General features: G+C 36.7%; 1 protein-coding gene across 1 annotated transcript in view; it reads left to right on the top strand.

Annotated features, from left to right (window-relative positions):
* Positions 1-17,578, top strand: part of TXNL1 (thioredoxin-like 1) — a 33,973-nt gene extending 16,395 nt beyond the window's left edge. Inside the window, exons 3-8 of the mRNA XM_010854769.1 lie at positions 3,903-4,025; positions 5,683-5,752; positions 7,608-7,780; positions 10,082-10,186; positions 14,802-14,844; positions 16,263-17,578. Of these exons, the coding sequence (XP_010853071.1) occupies positions 3,903-4,025; positions 5,683-5,752; positions 7,608-7,780; positions 10,082-10,186; positions 14,802-14,840 (510 nt within the window). The 3' untranslated portion in view covers positions 14,841-14,844; positions 16,263-17,578. The remainder of the gene's footprint in view (positions 1-3,902; positions 4,026-5,682; positions 5,753-7,607; positions 7,781-10,081; positions 10,187-14,801; positions 14,845-16,262) is intronic.
* Positions 17,579-19,471: the final 1,893 nt, after the last annotated feature.

The following is a 19,471-nucleotide window of genomic DNA, read 5'->3' on the forward strand; positions in this document are numbered from 1 at the left end:
CCTGGGATTTCTTTGGAAGGAATGATGCTAAAGCTGAAACTCAGACTTTGGCCACCTCATGCGAAGAGTTGACTCATTGGAAAAGACTCTGATGCTGGGAGGGATTGGGGGCAGGAGGAGAAGGGGACGAGAGGATGAGATGGCTGGATGGCATCACTGACTCGATGGACGTGAGTCTGGGTGAACTCTGGGAGTTGGTGATGGACAGGGAGGCCTGGCGTGCTGCAATTCATGGAGTTGCAGAGTCGGACATGACTGAGCGACTGAACTGAACTGAAGCAGGTAATTTCTCTAGTTGCCTTTTGGCTTCTCCAATTACATTACGGGAAATAGCAGTTTCTAATCTAGCTAGAAAATCAGCATACGTTTCATTAGGTCCTTGCAATATTTTAGTGTAGCTACCTGTAGGCTCCCCTTGTGGAGTAATTTGATCCTAAGCTTCAAGGGCTACTGTTTTAATTGTTCATGTAACAAAGGATGGCACTGTATTTGAGCTTCTTATATTGTCAAATTGTCCTGTACCAGTTAGCATTTGGGGAGCACCAGCTCGAGCATTTCTGTTAGCCTGATCTCTGCTAGCACGTTATGCATTGAAGATATTATCCTGGTTTAAGGAGAGCTTTTATTGAAGTTCGCCAATCATGGGGAATAAAATTTCCAATAGAGGATGTTATAGAATTTAGAAGTGCTTTAGTAAAAGATGAATGTGGGCAGTACATAGTTATAGATTTTTAAATTTGTTGCTTGTGATAAAAGTTAATACCCTCATATTGAGGTATTATGTGCCCTTGAGCATCAGGATTTCTAAAAACTGGGAAGGCGGAAAAACCATGCGCTTCAGAGACTTGTGATTGCAAAGCCAGCAATTCAGAAAGCCTCTGTTGTGAAGGAGAGTGAGTAGGTAGCAAATTCTTACAATTAAGAGAATGTGGTAAAAACTTATTATTGTTATTCAGAAAGGTGTTGTCAGTTTTAATGTCAAAATGTGTCTTAGGAGAGTCATTGCCAGAAGCTAATGGCTTCTAGCAAGAGAGAGACTTTGAGATTTCTGCCCCCTGGCAGGGGAGGAGCGCTTGGAGCAACTGGGGCAGGGCTTGTAGGAAAATCTAAAATATTTTATGTTGTTCTAATTGTGCCTTTTGTAAGGTTTCATCATCAAATTCATATTCATATAATAAGTGTTCTGCCTGTTGACGAATATCAGGAGGGCTAGAATTACCTTGAAATGGCAGAATCACAGCTTTAATGAGAGCCCACAGGGGCCAGAAATCTATCGGAATATTTTTTCCCTGTCTGGTGGCTCGTTCAACATTCTCTTTGACCCGGTGCCAAATTTCTAAATCAAAACTACCTTCATCAGGAAACAAAGGGTTACATTCAACCACTGTCTGAAGGCAAGCTTCTATTCACTGGCGTGAAACTGGAAGTCCCTGAACTTTAAATAAGTGATGAAGTAAAGTAGAAAAGTGATGGGGCTTTCCAGCTGTTTGACCCATGTCTTAGTACTTACCGACCTCAATAGGCCCTTGGGGTCACTCCATTCAAACCTGCCATGGGTACCAGGTCCCTGTTCGGGCGCCACTTGTTGAGGTCGTTTAATGGACTGGAACCTGGTGGTCCGGAGTCAGCAATAAGAAAGAGAGAGAGAGAGGCCGACATTCCCTGGTTTACGCAGAAAACCAATAAAGTTCTTGACACAGGGCTTGTGTCGCTCACGAAGGCACCGGGCGCCCTCTCGAGGGGGTGAAGGCACAGTGCGCCTTCTTGAGAGGGTCTTAGAAGCCCAGGCAGGAGAGTGAGCACAGTGGGGTTCTACCCTCCAGAGAATTAGCTGGGTGGAGAGAGAGTGAGAGAAAGACAGACAGACACGGGGACCCAAGCTCTGATGGAGCAAAGGTGTTTTATTTAACATAGTGTGGGTATATATACTGTCTTACAAGGCAGCTATTTTCAGCAAAGATAAAGAGCAAAAGTCCAGACTTACAGATAATCAAGGAAACATAAGGCAATCCATATCAAAGAGAGAGGGTTGTAAATAATCACTTTTACCGTATGGTTCATAAAAAGGAAGAGCGAGCGTAGTTACTTATCACCATATGGAAAAACTAAGGAAGGAAATGCATGCATTCCTCGGCCCGGGAGCGGTTTGCCACCCCTCTTGAACAGAGGATTCATGACAGATCCAAAACAGCACACAGGAAGCCTCCTGTTAAATGCTTCCTGACACTTCTCTCGTTGCCGCCTCGTAGCACGGACTCCAGGGCACGTGGTCTTCAGTAGTTGTGGCTCCTGGGTTCACTGGTTGCCGCCTCGGGGCTCTAGAGCACAGGCTCAGTAGTGGCAGACAGGCTTAGCTGCTCCACAGCATATGGGATCTTCCCAGATCAAGAATCGAACCTGTGTCTTCTGCATTGGCAGGTGAGTTCTTTACCACTGAGCCACCAGGGAAGCCCCAGAAAAAATATGACAATGCAATATCCATTTATTCCTAAAGTATTCAGTAAAATTTTAATGGGAAGGCACTGGAGACATTCTCACTGAAGTCAGAAACAGGGCAGGGATGCCCACCGTCACTGTACTCTGTGGTGTGGTGTCGGAGGCGTTAGCCAGCACGTAACGCTGGAAAATGCTAAAGGACGCCACAGGGAGCAGTTAGCAAAATCCAAATAGGAGAAATCACTAGGCCGAATGACTGGATTAAAAGAGATTTAAGAGACATTAACCAAATATACTTGTTTATACTTTTCTTGGATTCTTATTCTGAGTCTAAACTGATTCAACTGTAAAATATTTGAAACAGTTGAAGAAATTTGAACATTGATATTGATGATACTAAAACATTACCAGTGTTACAGTCATGGTAATGATATTGAGGATTCTATTTTTAAAGACATGTTTTATGAAATGCTATGAACACACTGAAGTGTTCATGAATAACATGAGAAAAACGTCTAAAATTTACATGAAAATAATCGGGAAGAAGGTTGGGACTGGTTGCAGAGTAAAGGTGAAACCAGAGTGGCTGTGAATTGCTGATTGTTGTATCCAGGAAGCGGGCACCTGAGGATCACTGTGTTGGTCTGTTTATGTATGTTTACACTTTTCTGTTACATAATTTAAGTACTTATTTGCTATTCATCCTTTTTTTTTTAACCATTTATTTTATTTCTTTGGCTTGTGCTGGGGTCTTAGTTGCAGCATGCAGGATCTTCAGTTGCAGCGTGTGGGATCTAGTTCCCCTGAGTAAGGATGGAACGCGAGCCCCCTGCACTGGGAGCTCGGAGTCTTAGCCACTGGGCCACCAGCGAAGTCCCTAGTTCATCTTTAATCTAAACTCTTCTTGGATATAGGTTTAAAGAGTGCATTATCACTAGAAGAGGGAGGTAGGCTTTCTTTAGATATTTTGTAGATATTTATTTTAATTTGCATATTTTACACTGCCAAACACTGTTACTAAAAAAGTGTAAGTTAGCATTTAATAATCTTTGTGTTAAAGACTTGGTTTTAGATACTTATTAAGTGGGCTAAGCCTCAATTTGGCTTTAATTATTAGTGGTAGATATCAGAAGTTTAGACAAAAGGGTTATTACAAAAGTTTTAGTAACTTTTAAATGAGATAGCAATTTTTTAAGTCAAGAGAGAATTACTCCAATACAAATAAAACGTTTAAAAAAAAGAGAATCACAAGGATGTATTGTACAGCACAGGGGATAAAGTCAATACAGTACAGGTTATTAAAAAGATAAGTGGAAAATAACCATTAAAAATTGTTAACCACAGGTGTTGTACACTGAAAACATAATTTTTTAGAGTTTAAAAGAGAATTACATATTTACATTTCTTACTAAGATTTTTATACCAAATCCAAATGCTTTGCCTAAAGTTTTGGTTTAAATTTTCAGATGGATTTAATGCCTTTTATTAACAAAGCTGGCTGTGAATGTCTGAATGAAAGTGATGAGCATGGATTTGACAACTGTTTACGAAAAGACATGACCTTCTTGGAATCTGATTGTGATGAACAGGTAACTGAATGCTTAGGGCTTGTAGAGATTATCAGTATTTGTGTCCACACACGTTTCCATCTCATGGTTTCATGTCTCTCCTTTCCAGATGATCACTTTTTTCTTACTTTTTATAACCACCTCTGTCCTCTGACCCTGTCACCTCACCCCCTTTCTTCGTTTGTTTATGCCAGCTGCGCTGCAGAGAATCACAGAAGTCTTGGACTGTCCGGAAGCCTGGGTGGAGCCTTCACTATTCTTAAGTCCTTTTGTTCATTCTTGAGCTGCCTTCATACTTTCTACCCACCTAAATGAGACATTCCTTTTATGTCTAGCCCTCACTCCCAGTGTAAACCTGTTGTGTTTCCCTGTATTTTCCTGCAGTGTTGTCACAGAGGAAGTGGGGTAGTGTAGTTCTGCCTTGATCACGCTGTCTCTATCTTAGCTGTTATTTAAAATTTTATTGTCTTAAAAATTTTTTTCTTATTTAATTACTGTACCATTGCCTCTGCTTTGTCCCCATTCCAGTATATCTTTTATATGTTCACAAAAGTTACTTCTCTAAAATATAAATTGTATTTATATTCTGATTTCTTAAAAGAGTCAAATGATTCTTCAGTGGCTTCAGGAAGAGGATGTCATATGCTACTAACTTTATCTACTTCCAGCTTTTCTACTCTCATATCCTCTTCACCTATGGTTCAGGTCCCTAAATGGGTCATGTTTATCTCCTGACACCCAAATACAGGTCAAGTATTAAAAGTACTTACATAACTAAAGAGAGTAGTCTAAGTATTTTCTTAAGCAAATAGACCACAGTGATTTGAAATAAATCTAAATGCCATCTTCCTTTGCTCCAACCAGAACTATCTTATTTTATTGCTTGAAAATACCGTCATGTTGTGCACCTTGTAAATGGTGCCCTAAACGTAATGTGATGATGTGTGTCAGAAGGGCTGGCTACAGCTTCCCTGAAATCTTCCTGCTGAGGAAACCTTCTTCCCAGGGTGGAAACGTAGAGGTATCTTCATCAGACAGTTTTGGTGGAAGGAAGATTGAGTGAATGAATCAGAGAGAGGCGTCTCAGCAGTTTTGTATTTCAGTTCCCTCGGGTGGCTTTCCAGATTCAGTGAGTCAGATTCATTTAGGATGGAAGTTTAGAGGTTACTGATAGAGCTGTGAGTCCTGTTGTCTTGAGTTTTGAATCAAATAGAGTCCATTTGAGATCTGGTCTTTCCACATAACCTGTGTGCATCGTCTCCAGATTGTCAAGTGACATGGGTAGATGCAGCCACAGATAAACTGTTGCAGGAAATATTAAGCTTAATATGTTAAAATACATAGTTTAAGTTTTAATTTGGGGGTTTTGTTTAATTTGTTTTTCGGGGCAGGGTGGATGTTGCCAGTTTTTAGGTCATGAGGCCTTAGGTTCTTAACATATAATTTTAATTAATTCTGTTAAATTTTGTTGTTATTCCTTTATAAAAAGAATAGATTATTGTATTTCTCAAATGGCAAACTAATCAAGTTACTTTCAGCTTACTGATATTCTGTATTATATTGGTTATGTTAGGTGAATTAAATTTTTTCTGTTTAATGATTTTAATTCTCCTTAGCTGTTGTGTTACTTAAGATGTTTAACAGCCCTTTAAAAATAAGACAATTATTTTTTTCACAGCTTCTTATTACTGTGGCATTCAATCAGCCTGTTAAGCTTTATTCAATGAAATTTCAAGGGCCAGATAACGGTGAGTAATGGGCAGCTTTTCTATAAAGTAACTTTCTGCTCTATAGACCTGCTGGCTTATATTTAAAACTTTTCTTTGTTTTAAATTGATGCATAGTTGATGTGCAGCAGTATGTAAGTTTCAAGCGTACAACATAGTGATTACAGTTTTTAAGGATTATACTCCAGTTACAGTCATTCTAACATATTGGCTGTATTCCCTGTGTGTATCCTTGTAGCTTATTTATTTTATACATAGTTGTTTGTACCTCTTGAATTCCCTAACACTATCTTGCTTGTCCCCTTCCCCTCTTCCCTCCTAGTAAATAGCTTGTTTTCTTTATTTCTCAGTCTGTATCTTTTTTGTTAGATGCACTAGTTTTATTTTTAGATTCTACATAATAAGCGACACCATGCAGTATTTGTCTTTTTCTCTCTGACTTGTTCCACTGAGCATAATAAGTCCATCCATGTTGCTGCAAATGGCAAAATTTCATTCCTTCTTGTTGAGTAGTATTTCATTGTGTATGTGTATATACTCCATCTTCTTTATCCATTCTGTTACTGGTCCCTTAGGTTAAAACTTGTTATTAAATGGAGGTAGAGAGCTCTTGTTTTGGGAAAGAGTGAAATTGTTCTTGGAACAAAGCAGTGACATATAATGTAAGATTATTGGGCCAAAAGTAATTTGAAAAAAAGTCAACTTTTACCGTTTTCCTCTTCATCTGAAAACAAGGGAGTCCTTTCTTCCAACTAAGAGTTCTAGGTTTGAGGTAGCTGTTTCTCGGGGTGGGAACTGGGGGAGACTTATTTCACATTCTTCCTGTTATAGGTGATAAAACTAAGGCCCTAGATCCTCCTGTGTGTGCGCTAATTATAGTTGCATTTTCTTTATACATATTATGATGCTGTAAACATGATTGTGCAAATTTGGCATTTCTCATTTTGTTCAATACATAGTTGGCCTTACTCACCCCACCCCCTTTTTTCTGTTTCTTCTTCTTCTTTTTTTTTTTTTTTTTGCTGCTGGGAATGGACATGGGAGAGGGCCTGAGGTGGGGCGATGGGGCTAGGATTTGTTGTTGCTTTCTTAGTTGATTGAGAGAACCCTGTTTATCAGATGGCATTCCCTTAAGTCATTTACTATTCTAAGTTTCCATGGGTTAATGATTTTTTCACTAATAAAATTGTTAATTTATTCTGAAAATACAAAGTATTTGTAAAAGCAAATGCCATAGAAATGAGTATGTAAGCAGTGTGGCTATGCTAAGATTCCTCAGTCAGTCACAGGATACTGGTCTGAAGCTAGAGAGACTAAGACATTCTACAGAGTGGTTTTAGCACTGAGCACAGCCTAATCCCTAAGACGAAATTTGGCAGTTTGTGTAGTTAATTTCCTCTGGCTAAATATTGTCACTGATAATGCTTTTCTCCTAAATAACAAAAGGTGCCAGCTGATGGCAACTGCAAGACGCAGCTCAGTGTTTCTTTTATGAAACTTCTCATCATCCTGCATGTGCTGTCAGACTCCACTGCCGCCTTGCCAGTACCTCCTCCCTGGGAGCTGTACATCCCTCATTGCCTGTCTCTTACAGTTGAGGGCAGGAACTCTGTGTATATGTTTGCGTGTGTATGTGTGTTTTAATCTGGTATTCCTAGTAGTTAGTGTAGTTTCAGCAGGCCAAGAATATACCACTAAATGTCTATTGAGAAAGGAGGAGTATGGCTGTGAAAATACTCAGACGTTCCTAAAATTTCTAAAGAGAGGTAGGTGTGTGCATATGTGGGCACGTCTGTATAGAGTGAACATCATGATAAAGAGGACAAAGTATTATATGTTTGATGTTAGCATTTAATTTTATTCTACCTTTCTATAGGTCAGGGTCCTAAATACGTAAAAATTTTTATCAATCTACCGCGATCTATGGATTTTGAAGAGGCAGAAAGAAGTGAGCCAACTCAAGCTCTGGAACTAACAGAGGATGATATTAAAGAAGATGGTATTGTCCCTCTTCGTTACGTTAAGTTTCAGAACGTTAACAGTGTAACCGTAAGTAGTGTTTCATTCAGATGTATGCAACGGGTTGTGGGTGACAATTTATGCCATCTTCAGTGTCCTAGCTGATTCAAGTTATTCTTAAAAATGGTTAACTGTCCATTTGGCTTGAAATGCATAAAAATGTCTAATGAGCTAATTAAATTTTCTTCTTTTTAATTCATCTGTGTGCCCTAAAAAGGAAGGTGGATTTTTTTAATTTATAGGTTTGTCAAACATATATATATATGGCATGTATATGCCAACTTTTGTTTAAAGTTTATGCTAGAACATTTATTCTTAAACCAGATACTCATTCTTCCTTCGTACCTGGTAATGAGTGAGGATACGTTTCTAAAATCCAATTTACTTTTGAATCGTGTAGTGGCCATGATCTCAGTAAAAACTGACTTTTTAAAAGCATAATTTTGTATTACCTTAATTTACATTACAAAATCAGCAGCTTTTTAGCAGTTACTAATTGCTTTTTTGAATTCTAGTATTAAACCCAGCACATGCTTCTAAACCACCTGTCAACCAGAGCCCATTCCATCAGAGCCGGGGTTTAGGAGGGTTAGAGTAGAATGCCGAGAAAAAGGAGTTGGAACCAGCACAGAGTCACCGGAGCACAGACTTGCCAAAGGAGTGTAATTTCTTTGTGTCAGTAGATTCCGGTTTTGTAAATTAGAAGAATGCTATAGCTGTGTTCATTTTGGGAAGCTTTCAGTGGAATTTCACAGAATATACTTAGTGATAAGATAAAGGATTATATTGAGTTTTGAGTAGAAGTATTTTACCCGGATGAAATTAAAGAAAATGGTTATATCAAACTGGAACACTGGTTATGAAATATTTTCTTGACTTTATTCATTTGTAACATATTTACAAATATTTGTTACATATTTGTAGCATTCAATTAATAACACCTATTGCTTTATGTAGTGATGGGAGGAAGGCATTTGCTTATTGGAAAAAGCCCTTTAAACCCAGATATCCTAATGTAATCTCTTCTGTCGTTGAGATCATTGAACATAGTTACTTTGTGATAGGTTCACAGTCTTTACTGTGTCCTATTAAATCATACTTTAAACTCAGCATTTTAGACTAGTGACTTAAGTCCAGACACAAAAAGCACACCTGTCACTTTTTTTGATGGTAAAGTTGAAATCGAAGAGACAGTTTTGATCAGAAAGTCTAATCAAAATAAGTATATGAATTTTTAAAAGAGTAAATATAAACTGTTGTGCTTAGATTAAAAAAGCATTGCAAATAAATAGAGAACTACTTTAATAGTCTGCTTATTATAGACTTGAAGTTTTTAATTGGTCAGCTCAATTCGAGATGAACCTGTGGTTGCCTAAAAAAACAACAAAACTGATTTTCATCTGAAAATGGAAAAAGAATGTTGCCCAAATCAAGAGAGGCAATATTCTTAAGTAGACAGCATCTTGAGTATTATTTTTAAAAATGGAGCAAATGTAAATAATCCAGTGTATTGAAGAAGAACCTATGAGTAAAGCGTCTGTCTCCTAACATGCTGAGGGAAATTTTAAATAGAAAGTATAAAAGAAGCAAGCTTAATAAAACATGCAAGGCACAGTATGGGCTTCCCAGGTGGCTCAGTGGGTGAAGAATCTGCCTGCAATGCAGAAAGCGCAGGTTTGATCCCTGGGTTGGAAAGATCTCCTGGAGAAGGACATGGCAACCCACTCCTGTATTCTTGCCTGGAGAATCCATGGATAGAGGAGCCTGGTGGACTACAGTTCACGGGGTCTCAGAGAGTCAGACACGATTGAAGCTACTGAACACGTACAGAGATGAGCTTAAAAAAACATGAGAAGCAGAGGGTAGTTTTAGGAACTGATTTCCAGCGTGCTCTTTTTTCTTTTAACATTTTAGGGAATAGAATGAATGATGGCGTATCAGAAAGAATATAACTGCCAAGATTTTCCTCAGTAAAAATTGTGATTTTGGTAAAATTTCAGTAACATTCTGCCCATTGTAATCTTGAGTTTCATACTCTTTCAGTATTCCCTGTAAATAATTTAATTTTGACCCTTCAACATTATCATGCCAAATCATGCAGAGCTTATATATATAAGTATCCTGCCATGATCCCCCTGGACAAGGTAAGAACAGCTGAGCAGACAGAAGAATTAATGATGCTATAGGAATCCTAGTGTAAATGTAATTTGGACTAATCCTTATAAAGAATGGGAGGTATTTTTATTAATAACCTAAGAAAATTGATTAAATGTTTGAGCATGTTTATCAAAAAAGTGTAATCATTAATGGTAAAATTATTTGTGTGTGTAGATATTTGTTCAGTCCAATCAAGGTGAAGAAGAAACAACAAGAATTTCATATTTTACTTTTATTGGGACTCCAGTCCAGGCAACAAATATGAATGACTTCAAACGAGTAAGTTTGTTTAAATGATATCTAGGAGAAATAAAAATAGTAATTTTAAAGAAATAATTTTAAAATTATCAAAATCATATTATATCATGAAATCTTATAAGGATAAACAGAACAGTAGGGTCTTCTAATCACATTTTTAGATTTCTTACTAAGAGAAGTCTCTAATAAAGAGAAGTCTCATTGACACAGTGTCTATTAATGAATGGCATCCAGATAAGAAGGTATAAATTATTGTTTTGTTATAGAAGGTAGTTAGGGATAGTGAAAAATTGGAGTACATTAAGTCATTATTAGTGACTTTTTAAGAACTTTTGTTTGCTTGTATTAAGATTTTGATTATCATTGTTTCTGATGAAAACATTTAAAATGACAGTGATTTTAATCAAGAAGAATGGGCTCCTTTGCTTCACCGATATGCTTTCAAGCCATGTCTTTGTGCTGAAGAACACATTTCAGCAAATAACTCTTCAGTGAACAGGCATATGTGTTCAGTGGCTTTTTTGGTTTGGTTTTTGTTTTTGAGGACATGCTCCTAAGGTTTGCATAAGAATTTATGTTACCATGGGACCTTTAGAAATGAGAGCATTGTACTTCTAGCTGGTAACGATTCCTGAGGATGACTCTTAAAATATACAACCACAGAGCATAGATGTGCCATCAAGAACTTTATCAGTACAGAACCCAGTTGCTGTACTCAGATTAAGTGTGCAGCAGCACATGAGATGTAGGTATTGCAGTATTTCCAATGGCTGCATCTGGCAGGTGGTCTAGAACTTGGGATGATTACTAAGAGAGGAAGCACATAAGCGTTTCCCCAGGGCTGCCAGTGTGTGGAGGAAGAGGCACCTGGTTTACCAATTTAGACCCCTGTTTTGGGAATTGAAGCCATGAAACACCCAGAAAACTCACTCTTTTTGATGAGGTTTGATTTTAATTCAGTTGCAGGAAAATAAAATTTCTTAACAGTGGATGAACTTATGAAACTGGACACTGACAATAGATATTTTAACATCGTTTTCCAACTGCTGTCTTCCTGTCTCACAGCGTAGTTAACTTTTGGGAGCTGTAGGAACAGTTTTGTTCTTAGATCTGTCATGTGGGATGTTTGACATACGCATAATGACAGGTCAGAAGAAGCAGAGATTAAACATCTATGCTTTTATGATACGAAGTGTGCTGCACTGGGAAACTGTGAGCAGCAAAGACGTTCTGGCTGCCTGCTCTGCTTCTTTGCTTGTTTGAGTCAGATGCCGTTGGATTTGGCTTTAACCGTGCCTTGCGTAGTTTGCTTCTAGCGCAGTTCTTTCCTAAGATCTGTTACTCTAAATCCCATTATTTCCTCTGGTTTCCTGGCTTCTCACCTCAGCTTATGCTACTTGATTTCCATGTTTCCTCCAGGTAACCCCTACACTTACTTATCTTCTTACCAGCCTGCCATCCAGTTACAGCTTTTCTAGTGTGCATTAATAATTGCCCATCTCAGGGTGCGTCCACCTCTTTAACATCCCCTCTCCTATCCCTAGCTCTTCCCCTGGTGGCTTAGTGGTAAAGAATCCACCTGCCAATGCAAAAGATGCGGTTCAATCCCTAGTTCAGGAAGATCCTCTGGAGAAGGAAACGGCAACCCACTCCAGTATTCTTGCCTGGGAAACCCCATGGACAGAGGAGCCTGATGGCTACAGTCCATGAGGTCACAAAAGAGTCTGACATGATGTAGCAACTGAACAACAGTTCACATCTCTTCCAGCCTATTCTCTTTTTTGACTACCAAACTACCTTTTTTGACTCTTTAGGATAGTAGAGGTATTTTTCTTTTCTTCTTGAGAGTATTTCTGTTTGTTCTATAATACTATATGTTTAACTAGGTACTTTTTTTACCTTATTAAAAATGACTGTAGAACAGTAGTACTCAAAACTTCATGGTCCCAGGACACCTTTACACTGTTAAAGATTGTTGTGGGCCAGTATTTATCTAATACTTACCATCTTAGAAGTTAAAACTGGGAAATTTAAACAACATTTATTAAAATTATTGTGTTAGCACAAGTATTTTTTAAAATTAAAATACTTATTTTCCAAAACAAAAACCAATTTTGTGAGAAGAACATTGTTTTACATTTTGACAAATTACTGTATACAGTCTAGTAGAATTCTCTCATTCTCATATTTGCTTCTGCATTCAGTCAGTTTTGCTATCATAAGTCATATAGCCTCTGGAAAACTTCATTGTATATTGTGAGACAATGAGAGTTAAAGAGGCAAATAACAATTTATTGAGCATGATTATAAAAGCACTTTTAACCTTGAAGACGCCCTGAATGGGTTTCAAGGTCACCCAGCTTGGATCACACTGAGAACTGCTGCAAAAATTATGTAACAGTGTAATGGACTTCCTTCTTGGTGTTCTGGACTTCTTAATCTTTTGCTTTTATAATGTCTGAAAAATTTTGTTTGAATGGTTTTCTTATGTATATTAATGTTACATTTTCTTCCAGTAGTTTCTGAATGAGATTGCACTGCTTGTGTCCTTCATTGTCCTGTAGTGTTATTTCTCAAAAGTAAGCTAATATTTTAGTAGTTTTCATATTGTGCTAAGCCAGCAACTTTAGCGTAGGAAAGCTACAGTTAAAAAGCAGCTTATGTTTAACTGAAATTGGCCTTATTGAGAGTCACTTATTAAAAGCCATCAGTGAGTTTGGATTCTAGTGAAGGAAGTAATAGATCTGTGCTCTGATCCTTGTAGTCCCTGTGGTACTGTGTTATGTGTAGTCATAATCTCTGATAGTAACAAGTTTATATTGTTAAAGGGTAATGCCCTAATGTTTGGAATGTTAATCAATATAAATCAAAGCTTAGTTCAGGGCAGCAGTGGGCACTCTAGGTAGAATGGAAAACAGGAACCCTGGGCATGGAACTGAGATGGTGCAAGTCCTTCATTCAAGGACAAGTCAAGTGTGGCACTTTCTCTTTACTTATTTAGTCAGTTTGACTTTTAAAGGCATTCCACACAGTAATTAGAATTTAAAATTTCAATATAGATTTGGCAAGTGTTTTATCAGCACAGACAGGAGAGTTACCTCTCTGTGTAGTGAAGAGAATTGTATAAAATGATTTTAATGAATGATAAAATAGAATTATGTAGCATTTTCAGTTTCTGTTTTTATGTTGCATGAGTTGTTCCTAGTTAATTTTAGTTCTCAGAATGTCATTGATATTCTCCTTAGGTTATTAAGATGACAGAAGCTAAGGTAATGCTGTTGAGTCTTGGTTGTGGAGAGAAGTCTTAGACCACCTCGCATACTCTTACAGTGTTAGAAGGTCATACTTGGCAGATTTGGGAGGCTAGAACATACCTTCTGTTTTTCTGTTTTTGGCTCATAGGAGGCATTGTGCCCAGATTATAATATATACTTAGGCTATCTGTTGTTGTAGTAAATGTATTCTGTATATTGCAGCATGAAGAAAGCTTGCCATTTAAATTGGAAGTAGATGTTTTCTTTGCAAAAATATGCTCTTCACATGGTTTGCTTTATTTTAATACAAAAGTAATAGAAGTATTCAGAACTGAGCAAAAGTGAAGGGGCTTCTGCTTCTTAGGGAGTGAGGTGCATGTGAACAGCAAAGCAGATTTTCTGTCGTGGTAATAGAAATAGACTTTTCTTAACTGGCCATTCACCGTATCAGCTATTTTTGTAACATTTTTGTCTTTATTTTTCAGCTTTTTTAATCCAACTCAAATGAACTAAAATCAGAAGATTTTAAAAATGAAGTAATAGAAAGATTGAGCTTATCTCACTCTACTCCCCTCCTTGCTTCTCTGCTCATCTAGCACTGTCTGCTCTCACCCTTCTCACGTTCTCGCCATTGCTGGGGCAAGATTTCTACAGCTTCTGTCATCTGGATCAACCCCCTTGTTACCTAGATTGCCTCAACCATCTCTGTCTTCAGATCTCTTCTAGTCGATGTTTCTCAGTTGGCTTTATTTTGTTTGAGTTTTTGTTCTGATCTTGCAACTGGGCGCTTTAGTTTCATTACCATACCAGGTTACTCACCCAACTTTTTGTTTGTTTTTACTTTCTCCTGTCTCATTTAATTTTGTACTACATTTTGAGAAATAATATTGCAGTGAAACTTACATTGTCATAAATATTTTTAAATAGTTGGATAATGTTTTAATCCGATCTAAAGTTTGTATTTTTTAGAAACGGTAGAATCATTTTGGAAATCAAATATGAGCAGTTTCACCAAGTTCTTTTACATCAGAGCTAGTGTAATATATTGATTAGGCTGAAATTGAGAGATAGGGGTTTTCTCATTGGAACTGTAGCCCTAGAATCTTTTTGCTGATTAATTATGGGCCTGTCCTCTGCTTTGCCAACACAAGTGAGTTCAAGGCCAGTTGAAAGACTTACGGACTAAAAGTTAGGCTGAGTTAAAATATTAACATAGACAATCAATGGACTCTATTGAATAAATATTTTTGACACCTAATTTTGATGTACCAAAACTTTTGTTTGTCAGAGGTGTAATATAAAGACTTTAAAGTGAATAAAAGAGCTTTACTGTTGGGGTGAGAAACTCCTTATTGGAATGCTGAATTTCTTCTTTTTTCCAGAGAATACACATTGGCAAGTTGAGAGTTATCAGCCTGTGAAACAGTATGCAGATTCATGTCTTCTACTGTATCACATCTGCTAAAATGTTAATTTTTAATATTAATTGTTTTTGTTTTCTTTTGCTTAATCTAATAGCTCTGTGTTTGTGTGTTCCCAAGTGATATAATGATCAACAATGCTTTCAGTGTTTATTTGCTTAAATTCATTTGTGGTACAAATAGCGCCACCTCCCCTTCTTTCTTAGGAAGACTCCCTCCTCCCCCGGCTCTTAAAACCTGAACTCCTTACTCTCGTCTACATACTCTTTTATGAGACTGTCTTCTGTGTCGTTTTTGGCTTTTTGGACTTTGTAGCACGTGGTTTCCTTGGATTAAAGAGGAGTTATTTTAAAGCAATAAAAGTGTTTTTCCTCAAGATGGGGAAAACAGCATTTCTTGTAAAATGTGATTAGGAATTCAGTAGGATGGGTTTTTATCATCTTTTCCCATGAATCTGGGATTCCCAGAATCCCAAGTTCTGTTTTAGACGAGATTTGTACTGAAGATCTTTGTGAGTTTTGCTTGATTCAGACACTGCCTTTTGGATCAGAGTCCATTTAAAATATGAAAATTGTACTTACAAATGTACATAGAGATTTTGTTATATGTAAATATATGTTCAGTGGCTTGCAAGTAGATTTCCTTAGAGGCATTTCTGCCATGAGAATACATTATTATGAACTTTAGGTTTAAAGTAAATTGTTTGATTAGAATGTAGTTTTAGAACCTTCCCATAGAGGCTTTGTTTTCTAGAACCATTGTTAGAAATCAGATTTATTCATTACAGTTTCATGCTACCACGTTTATAGCAACCTAGGACATTTTTTAAACCTTCCCATAGAAAATTTTTCTAATCATTGACTGAACCTAGATTTATTCTTTATATTTTAGTAGTATATTTTAGTAACCAGGATTTTTTTTAAATAGAAACTAGGCAAAATTAGTCATTTTTAATCTGTTTTCATTGCATGTCTACATATTGATAGAAAAGTCTAGAAACCTGTCATCTTGGGCATGAAGACATAAGTTTAGCATACTCTTCTAATTCTACATTATTTTGTGATCAACATTTGATATCTAATTGCCTAAAAATAGTATGCCAATATGTTTCACTCATGTAGCATCATCTTTTTATTAACTTCTCTAAACTGTCAACCTTGTTTTGAAAAGTTGCATTACTTTTTCTTAAAACAGTGTGAAATACCAAAAATAGCCTGCATGTATTTTAGTTTTAATTTCTAGAGGCTGGGAGGGGAGGGAGTGTCATGGTTTGCTTCAACAGTGAAGATACACTGCATGCCAAAGAAATGCAAATACAAAAATTAATATAGGTTTTAAAAATGATAACAGTAGTATTTTGAAAATAACTCGTATGTCTAAATCAATAAGAGGTATATATAAAGTTATTTTTGTTCTTCCTAGGTAGTTGGAAAAAAAGGAGAAAGCCACTAAAGGTACAGAAGACACTGGAAGACCATGTTGCAATCAGATCTACAGCTCCTGGATAATTGCTTGATTCTCGCCAGAGACTTTCAATATTTCATTCATTTCCATTACCAATAAATCATTGCTTTTGTTCAGATGGTATCACTAGTGTTTCTCTTGTAACCTTAATACATGCAGTTGTAAATAAAAATAACTACTTTTGCCAAGCTTAATTTTTGTTGTTCTAAATAAGTATTTTCTCTTTCCATTTATGTGAAAATTGGACACCTTCTGATTTTAGCAGAGACTTCAGTGTCTGATAGTGTGTTGATCAAAAGCCTGTTTCCCTCCTTAGAGGAGCAGAAGTGCTTTAGGAACTGAGGCGTGTGTGCGCGTTCATGTGCGCACAGCACGTGATTCTGACAGGTGGACTTGGAAAGGCTAACTGTGTTAGACTCATAGTTTGTTCAACAGCAGTTGGGCATCTGGGCTATAGAAAACACCCACATTATAAACTACCAGAAATAGATTAGTTTAACGAGACTTAACTGTTCCCACCTAAGACTGTCAGAGGGAGCACAGATTTGATACCCTTTTGGATAGACTTAAAACTTGAGTCATCTTTATCAACGTATGTTGAAAGGTATGTTGAAAATACATGTTGAAATCCAACAGTAGGAAAAAATAAAAGTACTGTGCATTCTTGAAGCAGCAGGAATTGATATCTTTTAATGAAGTATTTATTATTTTAACTACCAAATGATGAGTGTAAATATACAGAGAACTTGGTTTAAGGTTGAAAATGAATTGGCCACATGTATGTTTAAAAGGTCTTTTACAAAAGGCTGGCAAGACCATCTGTTCCGTATGACTTAAGAATCTTAAACTATAATCTAGAAAGGATTAATTTTTTAATTTTTCTATTTTTAAAACTAAAATTTGATTTTTAAATTTCTCTGAGTATTTTAAAAATTCAGTGTTTGAAAAGAATATATAAGACTTAATTTTGATTCAGTTAATAGTAAATTTGAGGGCCTATTTGTCTAGGACTATAATCAAGATACTGATTTGCCTTTGAGACACCAATGTATTTATACGTGTTTCTGAAAAATAAAAATTATGTCCAAGTTTTTGTGGTAATCACTTTCTGAAACCCTAGTGTCGCTGAGTAATGTTTAGTTTCTTTGTATGGAAGCACATGAGCTGGTCTGTGGTGATGTCTACATAGTATCTGTATTTCCTGATTATGTTGCCTTGGATCAAATGGAAACAGAAAGGCAAGAAGTAAAATAAATAAAAGTTTATAAAACACTGCTTAGTAGAGACCATCTCAGATTAATCATGTCTGGAATTAAGGGCGAGATTAATATCAGAAGTTTTGTTTTACAGTTTGTACATTTAACAAAACCTCTTCGGGTAATTGTTGAAACTGCCTCACCTTAAGTATTGCTGACCTCATTTTATTTATACTTACCAATTTGAAAGTCCAGTGAAAATAATTTCATATTTGTACAGGATTGGACATCAGATTTATATTGTTTATGTGAATTTCCTATAACTCAGTTGATTGCATAATACAAACATTTCATAATTATTCAAATTGGAAACAGTGAGAAGTGAATGTTTATAGGTAACTGTAGCATGTTTCACTACAGGAAGTTTTACAAATAAACATGCGTAGTTGACATAATTTAAATTACCAATCTGAAATGCTGATGTTTCTCCTATAACTGTGTGTGTATACCACACACACATACATACATTTGTATATGTAACACTGAATTTTTCAAATGAATAGGAAGAGCATTTAAAAAATGTAACCCTAGTTATTGTAACTGAAACCATCCATAGATAGTATTTTCTAGAAAACAGTAAGTTTATTGTTTGTCAGATGTAGCAAAAAACAACTACAAACAACTCACAAAACTGTTCTCTTGATTTTACTTACATTTTACATCAGGATGCATGCATTATCTGGTGTGAAACAATAATGAAATAGCCTATCTATAACAGAAACAAAAATATTTCAGTACAGAGTCTTTGTCACCCTGAGGCTGAGGGCAGGAGTAACAGATAGGCTATCTTACTCTTAGGCCTGTGGCAGACATTTATGGTCCATTTTGACCAAATTTTCCCCTAGGCTTGCATTGTGTTCTAGAAACTACTTAATCTGTGAGTTGAAAACAGTCTGCTATCTTTGTCTCAAGGCTGGAGGCCATATACTACATACTAAAGGAAAACAGGAATACTGTGTTCACTTAGCTCTAACACCTCATTTTTAGAAGTGAAAGTGTATTCTATAAAGTTTGCCAAACACATTGTATTTTGTAGTATTCATATAGTATGTTAGGTAAGTGATTTTAACATACAAATGTTTTATTCCTTCACTAAAGCCTATTGCCTATGGCAGAATATTGATCTCATCTTAAGCATCTTTTAACTTCAGGTTTTTAGATTTTTTTAAATGTATTTAAAAAATTTTTATTGGCATATAGTTGATCTATAATGTGTTAGTTTTACGTGGATAGCAAAGGGTATCAGTTATGCATATATCTACCTTCTTGTTTTTTAGATTTCTTTTTAATGTGGACCATTTTTTCAGTCTTGACTGAATTTTTTCAGTATTGTTTCCGTTTTATGTTGGTTTTTTGCCCGAGAGGCATGTGGGATCCTAGCTCCCTGCTAGAGATCAGGGATTGAACCCACACCCGCTGCACTGGAGGGCCAAGTCTTCAATACTAGACTGCCCGAGAAGGCCCCGCTTGTTAAAGATTCTTTTCACCTGCAGGCCCCTACCGAGTGCCGAGCTCCCTGTGCTGTACCGCAGGTCGTCAAGTTTTCTATACGCAGTGGTGTGTGTATGTCAGGCTTGGTCTCCCAATTCGCCCCTTTACCCCCTGGTAAACGTTAACTTTGTTTTCTGCACTGTTTTATTTTTAGATCAGTGCTTTTAAAAAAGATGCCCTACCTCGATAAGATTAAATGGGCAGAGTGATTTTACAGGTTAATAAGATACTTTTAAACTCTGGTCCATGCCACATTAAGAAGTGGAGAAGGTGGAACTAGGCCCATAGGATCGCTGTAGAATTCTGTATTCTAAAATTGTACACAGCTTGGAGTAATATTAAAATCCTGATTACTACCCTAAACCTGCCAGAGTATTTCTCTGAGGAAGTTTATGAATTTTATAAATTGAACAGGCCAGA

Source organism: Bison bison, unplaced genomic scaffold (genome assembly GCF_000754665.1).
Source record: "Bison bison bison isolate TAMUID 2011002044 unplaced genomic scaffold, Bison_UMD1.0 scf7180017864349, whole genome shotgun sequence".
NCBI classification, from domain to species: domain Eukaryota; kingdom Metazoa; phylum Chordata; class Mammalia; order Artiodactyla; family Bovidae; genus Bison; species Bison bison.